The sequence below is a fragment of the Pinus tabuliformis genome, chromosome 2_2 (genome assembly GCF_031772625.1).
Source record: "Pinus tabuliformis cultivar Carrire ecotype Pingquan chromosome 2_2, CPIR1, whole genome shotgun sequence".
In the NCBI taxonomy this organism is placed as follows: Eukaryota; Viridiplantae; Streptophyta; class Pinopsida; order Pinales; family Pinaceae; genus Pinus; species Pinus tabuliformis.
The window spans coordinates 359,314,640-359,340,469 of NC_142300.1; the positions used below are offsets into that span (position 1 = coordinate 359,314,640).

General features: G+C 34.9%; 1 protein-coding gene across 1 annotated transcript in view; it reads right to left on the bottom strand.

Moving 5' to 3' along the window:
• LOC149192730 (U-box domain-containing protein 44-like) overlaps positions 1-15,269 on the bottom strand; it is a 142,698-nt gene extending 127,429 nt beyond the window's left edge. The window contains 2 exon segments of the mRNA XM_089404686.1: positions 8,771-9,562; positions 14,448-15,269. Of these exon segments, the coding sequence (XP_089260812.1) occupies positions 8,771-9,562; positions 14,448-14,885 (1,230 nt within the window). The 5' untranslated portion in view covers positions 14,886-15,269.
• Between the last annotated feature and the right edge of the window lie 10,561 nt (positions 15,270-25,830).

A 25,830-nucleotide genomic window follows, 5' to 3' on the forward strand; every position in this document is an offset into this window, starting at 1 on the left:
GAGTTTCTTAACAATTCATATGTAGTGGAATAAAAAAAATAGAGATAAAATCACAACACACAAAATGACACGCTTATTTTTTCTCAGGAAACCCAACAAGGGAAAGTTGGTTGCTTGGTGTGGCTATTTTATTGATCTTGAGCAATTGAATCAATTACAAAGCAATTTGTCCCTCTAAGAACATATTTATTCTCTTGTTGATCTAGCTTGGACTTGCCCTACCAACCCTTGATCCCAACTCCTAAACCTTAGCGCACTTGTGATCACCTATTACTTAGGACACAAGATCTCGACACTCTCCACAAACAAGGCTCTCTCACAACCTATGAGCTTTGTCTTGTCACAAAATTTTGTGCACAAAACATGTTAGATGATCCAAAAATACAAATTTTATCATAGGTTATAAAATTAGAATAAAATAATTATTAATTTAAGATATTAAATTAATAATTATTATTCTAGAATGTTTAATTATTTAATGGAGACTTTTAGAATTAGCATATTGTTGTAACTAGATATGACTCTCCAAATGTGTCGTATCTTAGGCTCTATTATAGGAGATTAGTTAGCTAGTTGGTTTGAATAGCATTTATTGTAAATGGACACTTGTTATTTAATAAGTGATCCATAATTAGAGGTAGTTAGGACATGGAGCTTATAAATAGCTCATTGCAAGAGTGTTTGGTTGTTCGGGTGTAAGCTCTTGCAAATCAATTATGTAATTGTTTTTTCTGATTAATAAAATTACGTGTCTGAGGACACTTCTGCCATTATTGTGGTATCAGAGCTCCAGTAATGCTGCAGTGGATTTGAGGAGATTTCAGCTCAACAAAGTCCTGGAAAACTCCATTCAGTTGGCCAACAAATGATTGGTATGAAATTACCCAGTTTTAAATCTGCAAATTGATTCTATTAATTTTTTGATGCTGGAATATATGCCCATACCGGAATTTAATGTAAATTTGGAAGGTATTTTTTTTAATATTGAAAGCGTTGAAGATCTGGCGTTGAAGATCAGGCGAATTCCCTAATTGTGTAGTGTCATAAAGCAAGCTTGAAATTTCATTCGATTGTTTGTTTTGCGTGAATGCGCTTGTAATTTGAATAACGCTAACGATAGGTGACGATGAAGGAATACTAGACAGACTCTTCCTCACTTCTTTCGCAAGAAGCTGCCTGTATAGCTCCGCTGCTCTTGATGTATATTTTGATTCAATCTTCCCACCTTCAGTCCAACCATGTTGCTTAAAGAATAATTGTGCACGGCCATTACCACCAAAGCTCATCAATTTCAACTGCTCCATGGTCCATGTATCGAGATTCGTAGACCTGTAAGCACAAATTTCTGCAGACGCATTTGACTATCTGCATCAATAGCCTTCTTATCTTCATCAAAGAATTGGGAAGATGATATGGATTTTGCACCTGAAAACTTCCGTTGTGCCTCACCAGTTTCTTCAATCTGAGGTTTAGAGCGGTTGGAATTTCCAGATTTTCGACTCCCTGAAGTATTGAAATCAGAGAAGAAATCCACACCAGTGGATGGTGCCAAAACATGACCAGAGGAAGACAGACCATCTGAATTGAATGTTGATTGCTCTTCAGCATAAGTAAAACGAGATGTTCGAGGTGCCGACTGTGTTAGGAACAGTAAAGCTTCTGTTAAATTATAAGTTTTACTGTTGTTTGTGCGGCTAATGGACGAGATTTGTATTTTGGTTGATCGAGAGAGGTAGCGCAACATGATATATCATTGTGCATATATATTGATGCAGACTTGCAGATCTGTGTGCGCCTGAGTCGATTGGTGCTAAAGTTTTCATAATTATTTTTTTAATGGGAAGTATGTAAAGGCACTTTTTAAAGAGTGATCATAAATTATTTTAATGGAGAGATAAGGTATGTTTTTTAAATTGTAAAATTATGTTGGAGTGATAATTTTTTGGAGTAATAAGGAGTTTTATTTGTAACTTGGAGAGATAAGGTGTGTTTGATAATTTGTTTTCAAGAAGCTATTTTTTTAATTGGGATCATCATATTTGTAACTCAAAGTAATTTTACTTTGAGGGGGGGTAAATTTTTTTACCAGGTTGTGCAAAGCACCATTGTAAAAAGTCAAATTTTGAAAGTTGCCCTGTAAAAATTTGAGAAATTGACTAGAGCCAAGTGCAAAGCTCAGTCAATATTCTCATGTTTTGACGACTATTCGAGGGTCAAGGCCAAGCCCCAATAGATCGTGTTTTTTGCGTGGTGTGTTGTGTTGACTATCTTGTCCTTTCTGTTCTGCTTCTTGGTGCGTCTCTTCATCGCTAAAAATGTCTAAGTTGATTAACTTATTTTCTGATTCCGACAAACTTGAGGGCACCAAATCTTATAAAACGTGGCATCGTCTTATTGAAAGCACACTCATTTACAATGAATTATGGCAAGGAATATGTGATGGAGATGTTAAGCCGAATAAACCCACAGATGCAGATGCACTGGTAAAATGGGAAATCAAGAATGCTAAAGCCTTAGCTCTTATTAAATCGTCTGTGAATGATGAAATGTATGTTCATATAGAAAATGCCACGGATGCATGGACTGCCTTGAAAACTTTTAAAGACCTCTTTGATACTCAGCCTGAATCAAAGAAGGTTGATTTACAGTTAAAATTGTTGCAACAAAAATTAACTGAAGATGGTGATATTCTTGAATATCTCTCCAGACTTAAGAATATTAAGCAGGAAATTATTAATGCTGGTTTTCCCGCAATTGATGATAGCTTTATGGTCACAATTGTAATTGTTGGGCTTCCTTCTTCCTATACGCATTTTTTAGAAACTTTACAAGTAACTGGGAAATTAGAAAAACTAAAGTTTGATGAACTTTGTGAAATGTTAAGTCAGCATGATAAAACTTTTGGGAAGAAGAAGAAAGTTGGTGAAGATGTTTTTCTCACAGAAGCCAGCACAAGTAAGTCATCAGCAGATAGTTCTCGAGGAAGAGGCAGATGGAATCAGAATCAAGTAGCACATAATCGAGGTCGAAGCCAAAGCAGAGGCAACAATTTTAACAGAGGAGGAAGAAATAATTTTCAAGGTAGAGGAAACAACCAAGGAAGAGGCAATTTTCAAGGACAAGGCTATAGTAGTCAAGGTAGAGGACAATCTCCAAATAGAGGTCAAAGCAGAGGCTGAGAACAATCTTCAGGACGAGGAAGAGACTTAAGTCAAATTGTGTGTCGAAGATGTAACAAAGTTGGCCATTATGCTGAAGATTGTCGAACTTCACTTAATAAAATTCCCAAGTTTCAGCAGCATTCAGCACAATTTGCAAATGATCAAGATGAAGATAACTCAGAATATGTTTTTACTTCCTCACCAGCATCACAAATTTCATCCCATCTTAGAAGTGACTATGAAGATGCCTGGATCTTGGATTCCGGGGCAACTCAGCACATGACTTGTCAACGTGATTTTTTCTGAAATTTTCAAGAATGCCAACTTAATTCCATTTTTCTTGCTGACGATACAAAACATACTCCTTATGGAAAAGGAGTAGTAAAAGTTTTTCTCCCTGACATTGGAGAAAAAATGATTTCCAATGTATGGTATGTACCCAGTTTTAAGAAAAAATTGCTCTCTTTAGTCACGATTCGACAAGCAGGACATCAGGTGATTATGGAAGATGGTTTAGTGAAGATTAATTCCGTGAAACAGAACTTGAAAACAGTCATGACAGGTTATGAAGATGGAAAACTGTTACGGATGAAAGGGACAGTTATTCCAAGGCATTCTGATTTTGCCGAGGCAGTAACTACAGGTATTTCACCTATACAACTATGGCATGTAAGATATGGACATTTGAATTTTGACAGTCTTTCTCAATTGCAGAAACAAGGAATGGTTAAAGGACTTCCCACATTCAAAAGGGAAAATGCAAAATGTGAAGCTTGCATTTATGGCAAACAAAATCGAGAAAGTTTTCCAACAAGTTCATGGCGTGCAAACAGGCGGCTACAACTAGTTCACAGTGATGTTTGTGGTCCACTACAAACTTCATTTGGAGGTTGCAAATATTTCTTACTATTCATTGATGATTTCAGCAGAATGACTTGGGTTTACTTCTTGAAGAACAAGTCAGAAGCATTTGATAAGTTTAAACTTTTTCGCCAACTTGTTGAAAATGAAGTCAAAGAAAAGATAGGTACTCTCAGGACGGATAATGGGGGAGAATTCACTTCAAATGAATTCAAAACTTATTGCAGTGAAAATGGCATAAGACGACATCTCACTAATGTTTACACTCCACAGCAAAATGGAGTAGTCGAAAGAATGAATCGCACTTTGTTAGGAATGGCGAGATCCATGTTAACCTTCAAGAGGTTAAGTCCAACATATTGGGCGGAAGCAATTCATACAGCTGTCTACTTAAGAAACAGATCTCCAACTGCTTCTTTAGACGGAATCACACCTTATGAAGCTTGGTTTGGTTTCAAACCTCGAGTTAAACATCTTAGAGTTTTTGGGTCAGTGTGTTATGCCTTAGTTCCGAAAGCAAAACGAACTAAGCTTGACTCAAGAAGTTTAAAATGCACAATGATTGGCTATTCTGATGAGAAGAAAGGGTATCGTCTTTTGACCAATGGAAAATTCATTGTGAGCAGGGATGTCATTTTTGATGAAACAGAGAGTAAGAGTGTTGAAGAAATTGAAAATCTTTTTCACAAATTAGAAACTAAAGGAAGTAAAAGAAATGGACAAATGCAAAGTCAACCAACTTCACCAAATTGGTATGAACTTGATTTTCCTTCCTCTGAAGATGAGTCATCCAGTCCATCTACATCAACAACATCATCTGGGTCTTCTAGCAGTTCATCTGCATCTCCAAGCAGCAGCAGTTCTTCTGACAGTGATTCTCCACATTCTTCACCTGAACGACGAACATCAGTTTATATTAATCCTCTTTACAATGATGGGGACTTTACAGAAGCACAAACAAGTGAGCACCAACTTCCGAAATGGGCAGTTCAACTTTTGAAAGATGTAAAGCCTGATGAACAGAATAAAACTGGCACCAGAAGGGCACATAGAAGTGAAGGCAATTTTGCCTTGATAGCAAATGATTTTACTGAACCTTCCACATACAAAGAGGCAGTAAAACATAAAGAATGGCAACAGGCTATGGTTGAAGAATATCAAGCAGTAATTGATAACAACACTTGGAAACTTGTTGATTGTCCAGCAAATGTTAAACCCATAGGATGCAAATGGGTTTACAGAATTAAGTATAATCAGAAGGGTGAACTTGAAAAGTATAAAGCACGACTTGTCGCAAAGGGTTTTGCACAGCAGGAAGGCATTGATTATGAAGAAACCTTTGCTCCAACAGCTAAATGGAACACCATCCGATTAACACTTGCATTGGCCGCTCAAAAAGGATGGAAAGTTCATCAAATGGATGTGAAAAGTGCTTTTCTCAACGGGGATTTACAGGAGGAAGTGTATATGACCCAACCACCAGGTTTTGAAATGGAAGGACAAAAACATAAGGCTTTATATGGGTTAAAACAAGCTCCCCGAGCCTGGTATGCAAAGATGGATGATTACCTTAAGAAAGTTGGTTTTCAACGAAGTGAATCTGATGATACTTTGTATGTGCGACAACAGGGCAAATATCTGGTAATTCTTGTTATGTATGTCGATGATTTGATCATCACTGGCAATCATGATGATCATATTGCACAGGTCAAAAAGGAGTTACATGCAGGTTTTAAGATGACAGATTTGGGATTACTTCACTACTATCTTGGAGTTGAAGTCTTCCAACGTCCACATCATATTTTCATTTCTCAGAGTAAGTATGCCGCAGAGATTCTTCAGCGATTTGGCATGCAAGATTGCAAGCCCGTTCTCACCCCCATGGAGCAAAACTTGAAACTTTCAAAATTTGAAGGGGGGGAACAGGTGGACAGTACAACTTACAGACAGTTGATTGGCAGCTTGATTTATTTGACAAATACTCGTCCTGATCTATCTTATGCAGTCAGTATTCTTTCATGTTTTATGCAGGAACCACGAGACAGCCACTGGAATGCAGCCAAAAGAGTTCTTCGATATATCCAAGGAACAAAAGATTTTGGTCTTCTTTACACAAAGACTAAAAATTTTGTACTTGGTGGATATTCTGATGCCGACTTTGCTGGGAGTATTGATGATCGAGCATCAACATCAGGTTATTTAATGAATATGGGGTCAGCAGCAGTATCTTGGAGTTGTAAAAAACAAGCTACAGTGGCCACTTCTTCAGCAGAAGCAAAGTACATTTCAGCATGGGAAGCAGCATGTGAAATTGTTTGGTTGCGCCAAATTTTGCAAGACTTGGGCATTTCTCAGGCAGAAGCTACATCATTGTTCATTGACAGCCAGTCAGCCATCAAACTTGCCAAGAACCCAGTTTTTCATTCAAAGACAAAGCATGTGGACACCAAGTATCATCATATCAAGTCTCTCATTGCCAAAGATGTCCTCAAACCAGTTTATTGTCCTTCCAAAGATCAGATCTCTGACATTTTCACAAAACCGCTTGGCAGAATAAAATTTACTAAGTTCAGGGATGAACTTGGTATCTGTTGTAATGTATCTTTGGATCATAGGGGGGAATGTTAGATGATCCAAAAATACAAATTTTATCATAGGTTATAAAATTAGAATAAAATAATTATTAATTTAAGATATTAAATTAATAATTATTATTCTAGAATGTTTAATTATTTAATGGAGACTTTTAGAATTAGCATATTGTTGTAACTAGATATGACTCTCCAAATGTGTCGTATCTTAGGCTCTATTATAGGAGATTAGTTAGCTAGTTGGTTTGAATAGCATTTATTGTAAATGGACACTTGTTATTTAATAAGTGATCCATAATTAGAGGTAGTTAGGACATGGAGCTTATAAATAGCTCATTGCAAGAGTGTTTGGTTGTTCGGGTGTAAGCTCTTGCAAATCAATTATGTAATTGTTTTTTCTGATTAATAAAATTACGTGTCTGAGGACACTTCTGCCATTAAAACAATTGTCTAATCTTTGTGCCTTCATCCTTCTTTTATAGATTCAATCCATGCTATAATAGGCAAGTACAAATTTAGTACTTGAGTTGTGATTGACTAGTTAACTGAGTCAAACTAGTTCTCTCTCCAATTATCATTGGAGTTATAACTTGTTCTTCCTTCAATCAAACACTGAAGTTCCCAACCCGTGCTTTCTAATCTCGAACTGCCACTCGATCTTGTAGTCAAAATGAAGAAGGTTGCTCATAACTAATCCTCCAACACTACACATGAACTTTTGAAGTTATTCCCACAAACTAGAAAACTCACCATCTTCATGAACTCGTTCCATGGTCAAAGAAAGAGAACTTGTGGTCTTTCTGGCTAAGGCACGAGCCGAAGAAGACCTTGCTCGCTACATTTCCAACAGAAATCGAAAACTAAAAGGTTCATTACGCTTAATTTACTCCACACATGCACCCTTCAACTGGGGCTTCTTTTTGCAAGAACCTTTATCATGTGCACGTACATGAACATCAATTAAACTATGCCTTCCTTTGTCCAAGAATTCTTAACATGTACATGACATGAATGTCAATTGATATCAAATTTTATTTGTTTTATTGTAGCTCAAAAAGCATTTAGTGAAGCAATAACAAGATATTAAGCCACCTATTGCCTAAGTACTTGACCATTCTTTTACAAATCAAAACTAACAAAATTAAAATTTCAAAACCACATAAAGATCCAGGGATGAGCATAGAAAACCCATGTGTGTAGATTAGGCAATATTGACAGTTAACTCCATTTCTCTGTGGGAATAGATTTAAGATGACTATCATGCTTTAAAACAATTATTTTGCAAAAATAGTTTTCAATGTGTTAGGGCACAGGTACAAGCAGGCATTTTGTTTAGATTAAAGATCTGATTGATTATAAATGCCTATAATTTATGATTAAAGGTAAATGAGGTACAAGAAGGAGCCATTGTAAATAAAGGCTTCGAAGGCCATTCGAGTGTATGGAAGCACATTCACATGGGCATTAGCATCCCAGTAAATTTAATAAATGTTGAAAATAAAGATGGGATATAAAATATAGATGTAAAGTGATAAAATAGAGAATTGATCAAGATGAGCATGAGAGGGGCGAGACACATGAAAATGGAAGTACAAACGGCATGGAGATTCGAAGGTGAACTATGAAATGGAAATCTTATTTATGAATACATCAAGTCAAGCATCACAGTTTGAGAGAATATATTCTTGGTGTGTAAAATATTTTGTCCAATATACATTTTGGGATTCATTGTTGACAGCACTTCATTGTTTATGATGTATGTTGCTAAATTATTCACACTGTACATTTGAATGACACAAGAAGTTCGTAAGTGATTAAATCTGTGAAATGCAAGTGATAGTATTGGTTGAGTGAATGTATACGCTAACGCACACCTAGCTCCCTGGGAAAGGTCTAACGAACTATCAATCAGTTCATTTCCTCAATATATATGGTATAAGCAAAACATAGTTGCATTATGGAAGGATCTTAAATAGTTTGTTTGAAAGGAATTCATTCCTAAAAGAAGCATTTCATGCAAGCAATATCCCACAATAAGTGATACGAATACAAGAAAGAATTAAATAGCATTCTGTATATTAAATTTAAAGAAACAAAACTAAGCATTAATCATATTAAAATGCATTCTTCATGTCTCATTTGGGTTGAAGCATGTACCTTGCTGTCATCATCCCCTGCCATGCTCAGTAACGTCATCAACACTTTGCTTCGTAATTGAGAACCAACGTGACCCTGTGATGGGCGTTGCATTGCTTCCACAATGATAGGAATCAACCCAGATGTTCGCAATTTATATCTACTTGAAGGATATTCTTCAGATATTTTATAGATATCATCCAGGGCCCGTTCACAGTCCTCTACAGAAGCACTGCTTCCTAGATGCTGAATCGCACTTTTTATGCGAATATCAACATTCCTGTCAACCCATTCTTGAATAGTTCCATACAGACTTATATTAGGCCGTAGCTCTAGTGACTTGAGGACCTGACCAGTTACCGGGCATGTGGGGTCACGACCTTGTTCTCTACAATGTGCAAACCAATGCTGTATTGCACTGCGCTCATATGATTGAGAGGATTCAAGAACTACAGGATTCTTCATAACTTCCTTGGTCAGAGGACAAAGAAAGGTCTTAAATGGTGGTATTGGAGCATCCTCTTCAGCATCTGAATCAATGGGCTTTGAAACGACCACCGGTTCAATGGCCCAATTATCAAACATTCTTTCGAGTGAATGTAAAATATGCAGATCATTATCGTCATTTGAATCCCGGAGATCATCCTTCAAAAGTTGAATTTGTTGAGAAAGCTCTAGTCGGTTTCTTTCTGAATCCATTCCCAATGCCCGTGCTATATCCATGATGATGGCATTTTGCACAGCTTTGGCAGTTTGTCTGCCGTGAGCCTCCTTTTCCAGAGTAGAGCATATACGCTCCTCATTTTCTGTTACCTGTTCAAAATATAACAGAGTAAAAGCGAAGTGCACTTATTAAAGACTCACTCCACTCTATGGCGAAATCAGTACAGCTAAAATTGTGATGAACATCAAATGATTTTTCCTGCAAGTTAATTCTGTGGAATAATTTATCTTCCCAATCTAGGTGTGGCGTTGTTTTGAAAGGAAATATTGCTTACATCCTTGCAATAGTACAGTTACTTTGGAAGAAACCCTTGATAAAACTCAATTATCTTAATAATCTAGTGGTAATGTTTTAAATGACCATCCTTGTCAAATCAATCCATGCTTATTCATCTATTAAGCTCAATTTCCTCTTTCATTTGCAATATACGATTATTTTTTGCACTTGGTAGATAATTCGAATAGCACCATCAGTTTGAATTTCACATTAGCTGGTTGACATTAAACAGAGAACGAAGCAATTCAATTCACGATTATCATAATTTGATTTTAACTTTTATCGTAACCTTCGACATATGAAAAGGATAGAGGTTGGACACTAAGTAGAGAACAAAGCAATTCATATCACAATTATTGTAACTTATTTTTATTTTTAACTATAATAAAAAGAAAGAATCAAATTTCATAATAAGTGAATGTAAATAAAATAGATTTAAATTGATTTAACTTAATTTATATTACTATTACTTAAACTAAATCAATATGATGATTTAATTTTCTAAAATATTAGATGGGTTAATTATATTATACACATCTATTTCATACTAAATTATAAAACTCGTATTTTGCTGTAATCATCTATAATCTGCTTCATATTAAATTAGTGAATTGTAGAATACAATGAATAAACTACCCTATACCAATGGATTAATTAGGACTCCAGGGCGTTAATGGCAACAATGAAAGTAGTACAATTAGAGGGCTTCATGAATGTACCTTAGTTGAAAGAAGTTCTATCAAGAGAATCAAGCAAGACATAAAATGGGGTGGAAGAAAAGAGACCTTGGGAAATTCATGTAGAGAGGTAGAAAAGTCTAATGGCCTAGTTAAGTTTCTAGAACCACGCAGAAGAGACAATTATTAGCTTGGTGGTTCCCTAGCCAAGATAACCTTAGATATGAAGTCACATCCTTCAAACTCCACATTCCATAGTTATATATGGAGCACGAAAGACAATGTAGAGCCAAGGAAATTTATAGGATCTAACCACGGAGATCTAAAGTTGGGCTCGAAGAGCTTCTTCACAACTATTTTTCCAAAGCATAGAAGACAAAGACAACATCATTGAAGATGGACCCTACTTCAATTCAATAGGTTTGCATCTATGATTCTAGATGGAGAAGTTTAGTCATGAGAAATAAGAATTCACAATGGCCAAAATATAGATCTGACTATAATCATTATTATGAATGTTTTGGGATGAAAAAACACTCGATGGAATGGAGAATGCATCGGGCAACTTTGTCAAAACCTCTAAAATCACCAAAAGAGGTAAATACATTGCATATGCTTGAATTTGTGCATACACGAATGTATCAAACCCCCTTTCAAAGTCATTCTATATCAATTTTCAAGATATAGGGTGCACCCGAACCTAGACTATGTGCATATCCTCGTTTGATTTAGGAAATGTTACGCATGGGCATCTATTTCATGATTGTCCACCTACCACCATAGCCATTGCTAGAAAACAAGGAGAAGGTGCAAATAAGAAAGGTTTTGTCAAAGTTACACGCAAATGAAAATTGAGTAAGAAACATACCAATCAAGTGACCAACAACAGTCCCAAAGTAGCCAACAACTTCTAGTTCTTTGTTGATTTTGGGTAGCATCGGATGTGTTCTAAGTCTCAAATTTTGCAAGGAGGCTTGGGCACAGATATTCCAAACAACCCAGAAAGCGTTTTGAGAAATTTCACTCATAAGTGATTTTATTAAAATAATTAATATTTTTAATGGGGTTCCTAAGTCTAAACTTGGGAAAATTAAAATATTAATGGGTATTAATCTAATCAGGGGTGAAACTTCTAGAAAAAACCATGGATCAAATCAAAACAATCTGAGCCTTTGATTATGTTTTTAATCTAGGCCGTTGGTTGTCCAACAGGAAGATATAAGAAGGGGCTGAGAGTCATTTGGAAAACACATAGAGAGATTGAGGAAATTGATTTTCTGAGGTGAGAAGTTCTCAGGAGGAAAATCGATTGAGGAGATCTTGCAGCAGAGGGGCAATGAGAATCCGGGAGAAGGAATTTCCAGAGAGTACAAGGTAGAGAGAGGACAAAAAGGCATCTAGAAGAAGGTTGACACTGGCCTACGCAGTGCTGACGCAGAGGCAGCGCACTCAGTGAGGGGAAGTCGAGTTTCCGCTGAGGGAAGTCGAAGTTCAGTCGGAATCCAGGGTGTGAGTCTGGGAGGCAAAAAAGTTGATTTCTCAGTCAGCAAAGGATCTAGAGCAGAGGCAGCATAATACTCAGGAGGGGTGACGCAGAAGCTGCCTAGGGTGACGCAGTTCTGCGCAAAAGCCACGCAGGGGTGCCACAGAGCCTCTAGAGCTAAAGGATCAATCACTGATTCTCCAGTGACAGGGTGAGATCATTTCACTAGTTTTTTGTTCAGTATTCTCTTTGTAAAGGATTGCTAGTTGAGCATCCTAGAATTGTGCTTAGAATTTCTCCTGCATAATAATAAACCCTTAGAGTTGTTGCACCGGTTTCCCCGCACTGGGTTTTTCCGGGGACTATTTGTCTAAAAATAGTCCACCAATAGCGGATGGCCACCAATATCCACTTAGATCACCTTCTACAATGTAATTTGTGGGATAACTCTGGTGAAGCAACTCAGTTCTGGTTTCAGTCCTCTGAGGACGCGTGAGGTGTCAGTGGCCTCTTCCTTCATTTCTTGGGTTTGGATTGCAGGATTTTGTGCTTAGAGTGTAGCTATGAGAAACTGAGATGTCATGGAATTCAGGGAGGTAATAAGACATGAAAATAACAGATATGTCATGGAATTCAGGAAGGTATAAGAAGACATGAAGAGGACAGAGAAGCCATGGAATTCAGGAAGGTAATTAGAAGATATGAAGAATATATACAGCCCAAGAGTAGCCCTCTGTCCTTTGTCACAATCAAAGTGCACGATATTAAGCACCATTGTTTATGCATCAAAAGACAGGAGCGTGATATCTTAGAAGCAGAATGTTGTACATTGCAGAATTGCACTCTCAATCTTTGAAAGGATTCTCTCTCGCATCAAACAACAAGGTTTTAGTCAACTCTGCTCTGCTCAAACTGAATTGAAGAAAGAAGACACAATTCATCAGCTTAAGGAACCAATGGACATGGAACAGTCGCACTCTCCTCGCCAAGAAAAAGCAAATAATCTACATATTCCTCATTAACAGCAATGTTTTTTTCAAAAGTTACTAGTGTCTCTGTTAAGCACGCCACATGCAGGAAAATCGGAATATATATTTAACTTTGTCTATTCAGAACCCTGAAGCAGTCTTTTTATATATTGTTGTGAGCATTAGCAACAATCCAGTTTATATATATATATAATTAATATGGACACAAAAAATTTAAATTTTCAAGTATCTTAATTTATTTATGATAGTTATTTGTTAAACATTAATAGCATTGTCTCTTTTTAGCTATTTATAAGAATAAAATATTAAAGACAATAGTAGTTTAATTTAAAATGATTTATTTTATTATTGATTTTTATTATTATTATGATTGATGTTTTAATTATTATCATCTCTTACATCTATAGGGGATTGTCAAATCCATAAAATATCTTATTTTACTCTATTTACATTATAATTGTATTTTATATTATTTTATTTTTAATGTATTTAAAATTAATTATTATCTAATTTTAAGTTCACGGCTAAGTCAAACAACAAATTGGTGTATAAGACTTACTTGTTTGTGAAACAAGGAACTCACTCTATCTCTCTGGTTTTGAACCTGTGACCTTTTAAGAGAAAACACATGCTCCTAACCAAGGAACTCACTCTATCTCTGATTTTGAACCTGTGCCTTCTTAAGAGGAAACACATGCTCCTAACCATTAGGGCCACTCAAGCTGTATTATATATAAATAATATATAAAATTTATATATTTGTGAAAAAAAAAAATTAGAACACCTCTTTTTTTTCACAAAGGAAAAAAAAACAATTTTATAAATCTTTGGAAAGTGCCTTTAACAGACATCACAGACACCAAAACTGCCCTACACAGTGAAGTGATGAGTTCCAAATTAGAACCTATCGTTTTATCTTTAAAAGACCTTCTCAAAGATACCAAAACTGCTCCCCACATTGAAGTGATAAGTTGCAGATAAAACCTATGGCTTCATCTTTAAAAGACACAAATTAGAACCTATCGTTTTATCTTTAAAAGACCTTCTCAAAGACACCAAAACTGCTCCCCGCATTGAAGTGATAAGTTGCAGATTAAACCTGTGGCTTCATCTTTAAAATACCACCTCCTAGATACCAAAACTGCTCCATACATTAAAGTCGTGAGTTGCAAATTAGAACTTGTCAATTTAACATTCTACTTTCGGATGATGCATAAAAGACCTTCTCAAGGACACCAAAACTGTTCCACACATTGAAGTGATAAGTTCCAAAATAGAACTGATCACTATAATATTCTATGATTCTATTTTCGAATGATGCATAAAACTAGCCTATGACTATATCTACTTGACATTGTTATATAAAATTACTGAACTATGGATTTCAGACTACTACCCGATACGGCGCTAGTTTATTAACGAGCTAGTAATTTGTATGGTTTTTATTGTCTTATGAAATCGTTATTGTACTAAAATCATGTAACAGCATTTATCTGTTGTAAGCGAGCAAAATTACAGTGAAAATGGAAGAAAGGGGGGGAATACTCACAGCGAATTGAGCTTGTTGCATTTCGCGTGACAACTGGTCGGACTTTTTCTGCAAGTCATTGTTGTTCTGCAGGCCGAGGTCGAGTAATGTTAACCAATTCCCAATACTCTGCGCGGTCTCCTGCAAAATCTTGCACAGGTTTCTACAGTGTATGAGTAAATAAATCCTGCATTTGTTGTTATAGACGTCTATCGTGGCCTCAACTTTGCGCAAATCGGCCGCTATACCTTTCAAAGCGGTCTGGACGGGCGGAGGTGGCGTCTCTGATAAAATTTTGTCCACCTGGTTTATTATTACTTCCAGTCTCTTCGCATATCCGGAAAAACGCCGCGCGCAATCCCGTGGGATTCCACTCGATCCCCTGACGACCTCATTCAGCAGCCGCAGCACCGTCGAGACCTGACCCTGTGACCTGTCTCCTGACATACTCCTAGACATCACTTCTCTCTATTAGAGTTCTGAATTCCATGAATACAAATATCCAGCCACAGTAATCTCTTCTCCGCTCATTCGAATTACCGCATAATTGTTTCTCAATTAAAATATCTGCTGCAACTGTGGCTGAAGTTACAGGCCACGAATGTCAAAGGCGAGGGTTTGCGGGGTGCTGAGGTTCCGCCATCGATTCCTGTAAAGTGCAAATGTAAACGCTGGCCGCCTTCAGCTCTCAACTCGAAAAGTCCAGCATTCAGCTTGACGCTTCGCCTCCGTTTTCCGGTCGTGTATGGGTCAATTATGAGGCACCACGTGTTTCATCACTCAGTTTTTCCACAACGGGTTTGGTGACGGAAGACCTATATCTAATTAGTATTTATACAATCGTGCACGAGCTCATCGAACTTCTCCTCTGGTCGGAGATTCCAATGCATTAAAATTATTATCATTACTAATACAATACAATTTAGGAAGATTCCAGTAAGTAGTTCGTTGAATGTGTTTTCATATTATGCGAGTTATGCAATAAAATAGGTAAAAATACCAATTTTTTAATAAAATAATTGTTTTAATTATAAATTTACTATTGTAGAATTTTATCATGTTCAATTTTATTTAATTTAAATTAATATATTGTTAAAATTTAGAATAAAGTATATATATAAATAATAATATTCAATTTTTTTAATTTTAATTCAATTTATATGAACAAAATTCTAATTAAATTTTAGATTAACCAAAAGATTTAAGTATTTTGAAACATATAAATTTTATACTAACAAAAAGTTTCAAGTATTTTGAAATTCTTGGATTGGAATGGAATGAAAAGATTTCTTCTAAATTCTATGATTCTCAAAGAACATTAATTTTGTAATAAAGGAAATTTTATTTTTTATTTTTTTCATAAATTTAATAAAAATTTAATAATAAAAAATATGAATATAAATATATCACTATTAAAGTTTATTTTAGGTAGAATAATAGTTTTAGATATTTTGCTCAATTTTAAATCAACAATTATTTTAAAAAATAAATCAAAGTTTTAAATGAAAAAGAATTAAATTTTTTGTTGAATTGAGGCTTCTGTGATTCATATCAAATATAAGAGAGTTTCTTCAGCGTACATCACAAGAAATTTCATTTGTCGACGGTTTCGAATCAACAAGTGTGGTTCATGGTCAGGACACCAACAAGTGTGATTCATCGTCAAGACAAGTTGAATCAGCAGATCAGGCTTAGTATGATTAAATAGATAGAGCAGAAACTCCAACGGCTGTATTCCAAGACCACGTAACAGCTATATTGACAACGGCTAGATTTTATTGCATTATGAGAATAACCAATACTTAATTACAAAATTGATTTAGGTTCGTTAAAATCTTAAAAGTGAACGGGCCTTTTTAACCACTTATATCTATTAAAATAAATTATAACCTAAATTAATTTACATTAATAATTAGTTATCAAAGATTTTGTATCTAAAAAGTAAGAGTAATTAATAGTTAAATATAAACATTATTAAATATATAAAAATACATAAATATCCAGATATATATAAGTCAAAGGGCCTATTCTATATACCAATAAATTATAAATTAAATTAATTTTTAATAATAGTTATAAATAGAATTTAACACGTATGAAATTAATCGAGTAGTAGAGTAAATTTGATTATGATTAAAAATAAATAAATAAATAAGAATTATATATATATATATATATAATATATAAACAAATAAATAGAAAGTCAACCAAGTTATTAAATCTAAATAATGGAGTTGTTAGTTATAAAAGTTATAAAAATTGGGGTAATACCTAAATAGCAAGTTGTAATATTATTTACATTTATAATATTACTAATAAAATAATTAAAAAATAAATTAATTTTAATTCAAAGGTTAGTTCAATATATAAAAACTAGAGTAATTAAAGGTTAAAAAATAAAAAAAAAATATTTAAAATTAAAGGTCAAAAAATCAAATTAATTTCAAGCTTATTTTCTCTAAGTTAAAAAAAAAAAAAAAAAAAAAAAGAAGAAGGGAGCTATAAAAGAACGTCAAGGAGAGGTTATTTTAGTCTGAAGGTTTGTAGTAGCCTTTTTTTACCTTCAGACTAAAAGAACCTCAAGGAAGGAAGGAAGGCCTTCCTTCCTTGAGGTTCTTTTATAGCCTCTTTTTTTTAACTTAGAGAAAATAAGCTTGAAATTAATTTTATTTTTTCACCTTTAACTTTATTTATTTATTTTTATTTTTTTTTTTTTTTAACCCTTTAATTACTCTAGATTTTATATATTGAACTAACCTTTAAATTAAAAGTAATTTATTTTTTAATTATTTTATTAGTAATACTATAAATGTAAATAATATTACAACTTGCTATTTAGGTATTACCCCAATTTTTATAACTTTTATAACTAACCACTTCATTATTTAGATTTAATAACTTGGTTGACTTTTTATTTATTTGTTTATTTATTTATTTATTTATTTATTATTATTATTATTATTATTATTATTATTATTGTTTTAATTTATTTATTTATATTTTTTATTTTTATTCTTATTTATTTTTCCTATTTATTTATTTATTTATCATAATTAAATTTACTCTATTACTCGATTAATTTCATACTTGTTAAATTCGATTTATAACTATTATTAAAAATTAATTTAATTTATAATTAATTTATTATTTATTGGTATATAGAATAGCCCCTTTGACTTAAATATATCCGGATATTTATGTATTTTTATATATTTAATAATGTTTATATTTAACTATTAATTACTCTTACTTTTTAGATACAAAATCTTTGATAACTAATTATTAATGTAAATTAATTTAGGTTATAATTTATTTTAATAGATATAAGTGGTTAAAAATAATAATACACAATCGCAATACAATTCCCTCATATAAATTGAGGGTTTCCTTCTAGGTCAAAAAAACTTAAATTGACATAACTTCTAGTGTCAAATCATTCGCCTAATGAACGGCCCGGATTGACTACGAACTTAGAATATTTTACAATATCATTTTTCATTTATTTTTCCCTTTGGGTGCGTTGCCCCTGAACCCCCACCAGGGGGGATCATAAAATCACTGTCGCCCCACCCCCCACCCACTAGACCCCCTGATGATGATCCTACGAGCGCCATTGTCGTCCTGTTAGGAACTGGGGTCCAACGCGGCAAAAACGAGACCTCTTAATTAAGAAGATATTCAAGCTCCACACCCATTAATCTCCCACTTGGAGACTGGCTATAACAACTCCATCAATGCTCCCACTTATACCTGGTTGTTTCTCATATTCACCATCATACTTGAAGACCAATTGTAACTCATCAAAATCTCAGTTTGTCCCTGGTTACAACCTTTGTTTACATATTTGCGGGATTCTGGCTAGTGTGTATCTTTTCCATCTTTAATTGTCCATCTTCCAAAACTGGCCGTATGAAATGGTATTTGACTTGTATATGTTAGTCTTGGAATGAAATGATGAGTTCTTTGCAAGATGAATGGCACTCTGGTTGTCATTGTATAACCTGCCCATCTCCTACTTCTTACCCAATTCATCCATAAACCTTTGCAACCAAATCATTTCTTTATTGGCCTCTGTAGCAACAACATACTCTGCTTTTGTTGTTGAAAGTGCAAAAACAATTTTCATTTTTGAAACCCAATTGATAGTCGTTCCACCTATAGTAAACACATACCCTATGGTGCTTCTCCTATTATCTCTATCATCTGCCATATCTACATCAACATATCCCTGTAAAATAATGTTTGAGCCTCCAAAACATAACACTTGATTTTTTGTACCTCTCAAATACCTGAGAATCCACTTCATTGCCATCAAATGCTCTTTTCCTGGATTGTTCATATACCTACTCACAACTCCCACTACATGTGCAATATCTAGCCTTGTGCACACCATTGCATACATTAAGCTTCCAATTCAGTTCATGCATATGGAACTTTAGACATATAATCCATCTCATCCCGAGTCTTGGGGCACATCTCCTTACTTAGTTTGAAATGACTGGCCAAAGGTGTACTAACTAGTTTTGCATTCTGCATATTAAATCTTTCCAACACCTTTTCTATGTACTCACTTTGAGACAATGTTAATTTGCAATTTTTCCTATCTCTAGTTACTTTCATGTCAAGGATTTTCTTTGTAGCACCCAAATCCTTCATTACAAACGGATTAGCCAATTTTCCTTTGAGCACATTTATTTCCTGCATGTTAGCCCCTGCAACAAGCATGTCATCTACATACAATAGCAATATAATATCGATGTCATCATTTTTCCTTTTAATATAAACATAGTGGTCAGAGTGATATCTAGTATAACCTTGTTCAAATATAAGCCTGTCAAATTTTAGATACCATTGCCTTGGATCTTGTTTGAAGCCATATAATCTCTTCTTCAATTTACACACTAATTTATCCTTCCCATTGACCTCACACCCTTATGGTTGTTGCATATAGATCTCTTCTTCCAAATACCCATGGAGAAAGGTCGTTTTTACATCTAAATGTTCAAGATGAAAATCTTTTGCTACCACTAGACTTAAAATAGTTCTGATTGAAGTCATTTTAACAACAGGAGAAAATATTTTATCAAATTCTATACCTTTCTTTTGTGCAAACCCCTTCACCACAAGTCTAGCCTTGTACCTTTGTTTTCCTCCATCTTCTTCCTTCAACCTATAAACCCATTTATTCTACAATGTTGTTTTACCTGCAGGGAACTTGACTAAGTCCCAAGTTTGGTTATGTACAAAGAAGTCCATTTCTTCTTTCATGGCTTCCTCACGCTTCTTCCTGGTTTCTACATGCATTGCTCTTCATATCCTTCTAGTTCACTAGAATCAATCAACAATACATAATATATTGAAGGAGAGTATCGTTCAGGGGGTCTACTTATCTTGGTATCTATCTTCTTAAACTACTTTAAGGTGTTTGAGGTTCCTGTTGTTGTTGTGGTTACTGATCATTATGATTTTCAAACACCTTTACTTTTTATGTGATCTCATCAAGTATTGTGTATTCTTTTTTTTTTTCCTTTTCCTATTTCTTTCCCTGCATATGATCCTTATACAATACCTTTTCATTGAATATGGCATCTCTGCTCCTAATGATTTTGTGATTTTCATAATCGTATAAGTGATAACCAAAATCATTAACACCATATCCAATAAAGGTACATTTCTTCTATTTTGCCTCAAGCTTTCTTCTATTTTCTTTATTAATGTAGACAAAGACTTCACATCTGAAAGCCTTTAGAAATGAGTAGTTTAACTTTTTACGATTCCATGCCTCCTCTAGAATACCACTATCCAAGGAACTTGAAGGCCCTCTGTTTATTAGATAAACAACAATATCTACAACATCTGCCCAAAATTATAAGGGTAATCCTGAATGCAATCTCATGCAACTTACACGCTTGATTGTTCTATTCATCCTTTTTAACGCACCATTTCCTTGTGGTGTTCCTGGAATTGTCTTCTCTCTACGAATTCCTTGTTATGAACAGTAATTATCAAACTCCTTGTTGCAGTATTCACCTTCGTTATCTAATCTGAGACACTTCAACTTCTTCCTTGTCCCATTCTCAACCAAATATTTCCATTTCTTAAAAGTATCAAAAACATCAGATTTATTTCGAATACCATAAACCCAAGTTTTCCTAGTTGCGTCATCAATAAAAGTAACATTATAGAAAAATCCATCGAGAGATGATACCTGAGCAGGTCCCCATGCACAAGCTCTAAACTCTTATTTTCTTTCCCAACTCTGAGAAATTTGGCTCTCTTCTAATTTCTATAAACACAATTCTCATAGAAATCCAAATCAACATGCTTCAAACTCGGCAACAAATGAATTTGCATTCCCTTCTCACTCATGTGCCCGAGCCTATGATGCCAGAGTGTCATATCTTCTCCTATGGAGGTTAAAGCATTAACAAAATTAGAAATACCATTGCATAAATACAATGTACCAACCTTTCCTCCTTTTGTTATTACCGAGTATCCTTTAGTGATCTTCTAGGTTTTGTCTATAAAAGTAGTTACACAACCTTCACCTCCCAACTACCTTGTTGAAATCATATTTTCCTTCAGATTTGGAACATGTATTACCTCCTTTAATAGCCATTGGTTTCCGTTTTGTTTCTTTATAAAAAAAATTACCCATTCCAATGATTTTATAGGGTTTATCATCACCCAGACGAACATGTCCAAAATCTCCTTGAACATAGCCATGAAAATGTTTCCTATTAGGTGTGGCATGGAATGAAGCCCCTAAATCTACTACTCAAGCATCAATATTTTCTAATGAAAGAATCAGAGCATCTTGCAACACATCACCTGTTGCATTCGCTTCTTGACTGTTGCCTTATTACACGTCTCCTTCTTTTCCCTTCCAATACTTATAGTCTTTCTTCAGGTGTCCCTTCTTCCCACATTTCTAGCACATCATCCCTGATCTGGATTTGGATCTGCCTTTTCTTGACTTACTATGATTTCCTGGGCTCCTTCCTCTTTCCATATTTCTTCCCCTAGTCTCTGCAGTCAAATCATTATTTGATGTCTCATCTGAGCTTTTCCATTGCATTTCCTCGCTAAGGATGGCACTAACAAAATAATCAAACTTTAAAGTACTAGTTTCAGAGACAGAGTTACTAATAGCCATGACTAAGCCATTCCAACTTTCTGGCAATGAGCACAGAAATAACAAATCCCTAACTTCATCATCAAAATTTACCCCTATAGAACTTAACTGACTGGTAACCATATTAAATTCATTTAAATTATTAGCAACAAATCCACCTTCTGACATCTTCATATTAAATAAACGCTTAATAAGAAATATTGTGTTTGAGGTTGAGGGTTTTTCATATAGTTTGGCTATTGTTGACATTAGACCCTCTACTTTAATTTCCTTTGAAGTGTTGAATGCCACTTACGCTGCCAAACACGGTCGTATTGTTCCAAGTGCCTTTCTATTGAGAATCTCCCAATCTGCATCCGTCATGCCTATCGGCTTCTTTGATTTTTCGCTTAATAGTAGATAAAGATCTTTCTGATACAAATAGTCCTCCATTTGCATATTCCATAGCTAGTAGTTTTGGCTGTTGAATTTATCAACCCTAAACCTACAATATTTCTCCATTACTCCCACTTGAACTAGGAACCCTTCTTCCCTACGAGTTTTTCAGCCAAATAAACCTTCGGTTTTGATACGAGTTGTTAGAAATTAATTATCAGAGCAATGAAACACATAAAATATTGCAAAAACACAAACACAGAAACACATAAAACAAGAGAGACACAAATATATGTGGTTCACCCAATTTGGGCTATGTCCATGAAGAAATGACCAATTATTCCTTTATATTATCCAGCAAAATGAAGAGATACAACCTACAACAAATTTGTTGTAATTTCTTCTTCACTCTCACACATTCTCGTCTCTTTTTCTCGCATAGAATAATAATACATAGTCGCAATACAATTCCCTCATATAAATCGAGGGTTGCCTTCTAGGGAAAAAAACCTTAAATTAACATAACTTATACCGTTGTATCATTTTCCTAATGAACGACCCAGATTGACTATGAAATTACAATATTTTACACGACATGTTTTTCATCTATTTTTCGCTTCGTGGGCACTGCCCTGGGCACTGCCCTCGAACACCCACTGGGGGGGCTCATAAAACCGTCGTCATCAAACCCCCCCCCCCCGACAGTGATCCTATGGGTGACGTTACCACCTTGTCAGGAACTGGGGCCCAACGTGGCTAAAATGAGACCTTTGAATCAAGAAGATAATCAGGCTCCATACCCAATAGTTCAGGAGCTAAAAACTGCCAAAATAGAAAATTTGTGTTGTGATCCAATGGAATAGGTGGGTAATGTTGGAAATATTGAGAGGGGGGTGAATCAGTGTTTCTCTTACAATTAGTCAATTATTAATTTCAAAGCATTAACATCAATTCAAATCATAAATCATCAACACATCACAAGAATAATATACATAAATTTTTAGGTGGAAACCCTTCCAGGAGAAAAACCACCAAATGATTTTCTAATATTTTATGAGTACAAAAATACTTTAGCTCCAACTGAAATGGAAGCACAAACTTCTTATTACTCCAGAAAATCATTCAATTTTATCAGGTAGCTCCAACTCGTGAAAGGATGCTCCTACACCTTGGTTTTACCAGCTCCAACTGGAAGGATGCTCCAACGCCCTAGTTTTATCAACTACAACTGATAGGATGCTCCAACACCCTCCAAGATCCAACTTCCCTAGCACCACCCTACCACCCTAAAGTATTTTCAGGCGACAACCTGAAGGAGACTTCACTCTCCTTCCTTGCACCCTCCAACCACCCTGAAAGTATAAAAATAGAGGAATAGTTTGTGGGATCTCATACCAGGGACAATGACCCACTTACAAAGATATTCATTGAAAGTATTTTTTCTAATATGTTCTTTATATATACAATGGAGAATGAAACTTATTAAAAACTTCAAAATTGCTTATAAATAAACTTTATTGTAATGTACCTGAACAATCATGTACCTCAAGTCTTCTGATATAATCATGCCTTCAAATTTTTTGATGCGAAGTGTGTCATAGTTGAACTTGAAGATGTCATTAAGTCTGTTGATGTCAATTGAATCACTGACTTCTTGAAGATTTCTTCTTGCACTACTAATCTGCCCTTTATCTACTCTTATCTTTTCCTCAATACAATGATGCTTTTTCCCTTATTTTTTACTGTTGTAGATGAAGCTTCTTCTCAAGGGGATCTAAATATGATCAACAACCTTATAGTTATTGTTTGATCTTAGGAAAACTTTTGGAGACACTTTGAAGTAGTCCACATTAATAATAAGGTATGTTATACAAGAGTAACCCAATGAAATTGAGGCTTCCACAAATGTGAAATGAAAAACGATATAGAGACTTCAAAGATGAATCATGACAATTACTAAGTGTCACTTATGACTACCTGTAATACTTCCTCTCAGGGACATAGATTAGGGCTTATAATATTTGCATTAAATTGTCATAACCCAAAAGGTTTCACCACAAATTTGTCACAGATCAATTGTAAAGAGGGGTCCAAATAGGTTCAATATACTTCATATAAGTGCATAGTTTATACTATTTAATAACCTTCAGAATGCTTGAATGCAACGCAAGGATGTATTCCCATGACAACAGTTTAGATCTACCATATAAGTGATATAAAAAGGTTAGAACAAGTCTTACTAGAATGTTGAGTCTATCTTGTATCAGATTCTGCCTTTAAAAGGATATTTCATGCCTAATGAATGTCACTATCATTCATAGGAATTAGGCTAAAACTCATATCAAAAGAGATGATGAGAACACACCTCAGATGAGCTCGGACGGAAGCCTAAAAAAATCACAATGAAGATGCATATGATATTCGCATATGGCTCGAACATCTAAGGGAATATTACATCGTTTTACTGAGTCAAAAATTCCTCCAACAATCCACAAATGTTCTACTTCAAATCTCAAACAAATGTACAATGATCACCAAAATGCATGTGCTAACTCCCGTCCACAAATGATCCAAAATGTTACAGATGCCAGCCTGAATTTTGGTGACAGAGATAAAATGTTTTAGGTAGTCCTAACCTCAGGAACAAATCTTCAATGGAAAAAAGAGTCCAACAAAACACCCTCAACCACTGAGAGAATAAAATCAGACTGACCTCAAGAAATTTGCCATGACATAGTGAATTTCCAAACAAATGATCTTAAAAATAATATGCTCGAATGGCCTCAGGAAGCCCGAGATGATTCAAACAAATTCCAAAGAAAAATCTTCAAGATTAATCTACAATTTTGACTTCCAACACCAGATGTGAAAGACTACTCAAGGCTATAAATATTTAAAAAAATAACTTGCACTAGATCAATGTTTGATACATACCCTTGTGGAGAAATTGAGACTTCTTTTATAGTGAAGAAGAGGGACTCTTATTGAAGCCGACTTATGAAAATGGGAGGGAAAATTTTGAAATTGAAATTTTAATATTTTGGAGCCAAAATAATTTCCCTTGGAGGTTGACTTTAATTTAATTTTGGATACTTTTTCCCTTGAATAAAATATTCTTTTGACTAGGCCCATTTTATTTTTAATTTTCTTGAATAAAAGCAAATTTCTTGTAGCACATCCTTTGGGGCTTCTTGACCAAAAATGGGGCTCCAATCTTTAAAGAGGTGTAACTCTTCAACCGTGAGGAATTAGGATAGATACCACCTACCATCAGAATCCACATGATGAGGATAATCAAATGACGATCATCATGAACCCAAAAACTACTCTTCCTTGTCAAATTCCTTATCAAAGGTGGGCCTCTTCTGGAAACTACTTGGGTTGAGATCAATGAAAACCATGATCCAACAATCTCCCCCATTAGCATTGATGGAAACACACATACTCCCCTTGTGATGGGTGCTCCCCCTAACTCCGTGCCTCTGTCTTTCCTTATTTATCTCCCTCCTCACAAGGTATCTTCTTCTTTCTTCCTGCAACATGTATTTCTCCCCTTGTGTTCTTTGGCTGGATGGAATGCATATCAATGTGAACCTAGTAGAATACCAAGCTTTTGTCGAAGATACTCAAAAGTATCTCAAGGTAGAGGTTTGGTGAAGAAGTCAGTTATTTGCTCCTTTGTCCCAATATACTCCACCTTGATGTTTTTTTCTACAACCTATTCTCGAATGAAGTGGTATTTGATAAGAATTTGTTTTGTTTTTTAATACATGACAGGATTCTTAGAGATACTTATGGCATTGATATTGTCACAAAAGGTTTGAATGGGATCATCAAACTTCACCTGAAGATCTTGCATAGTTTGCTTCATCTAGTGGACATAAGTAAGACATG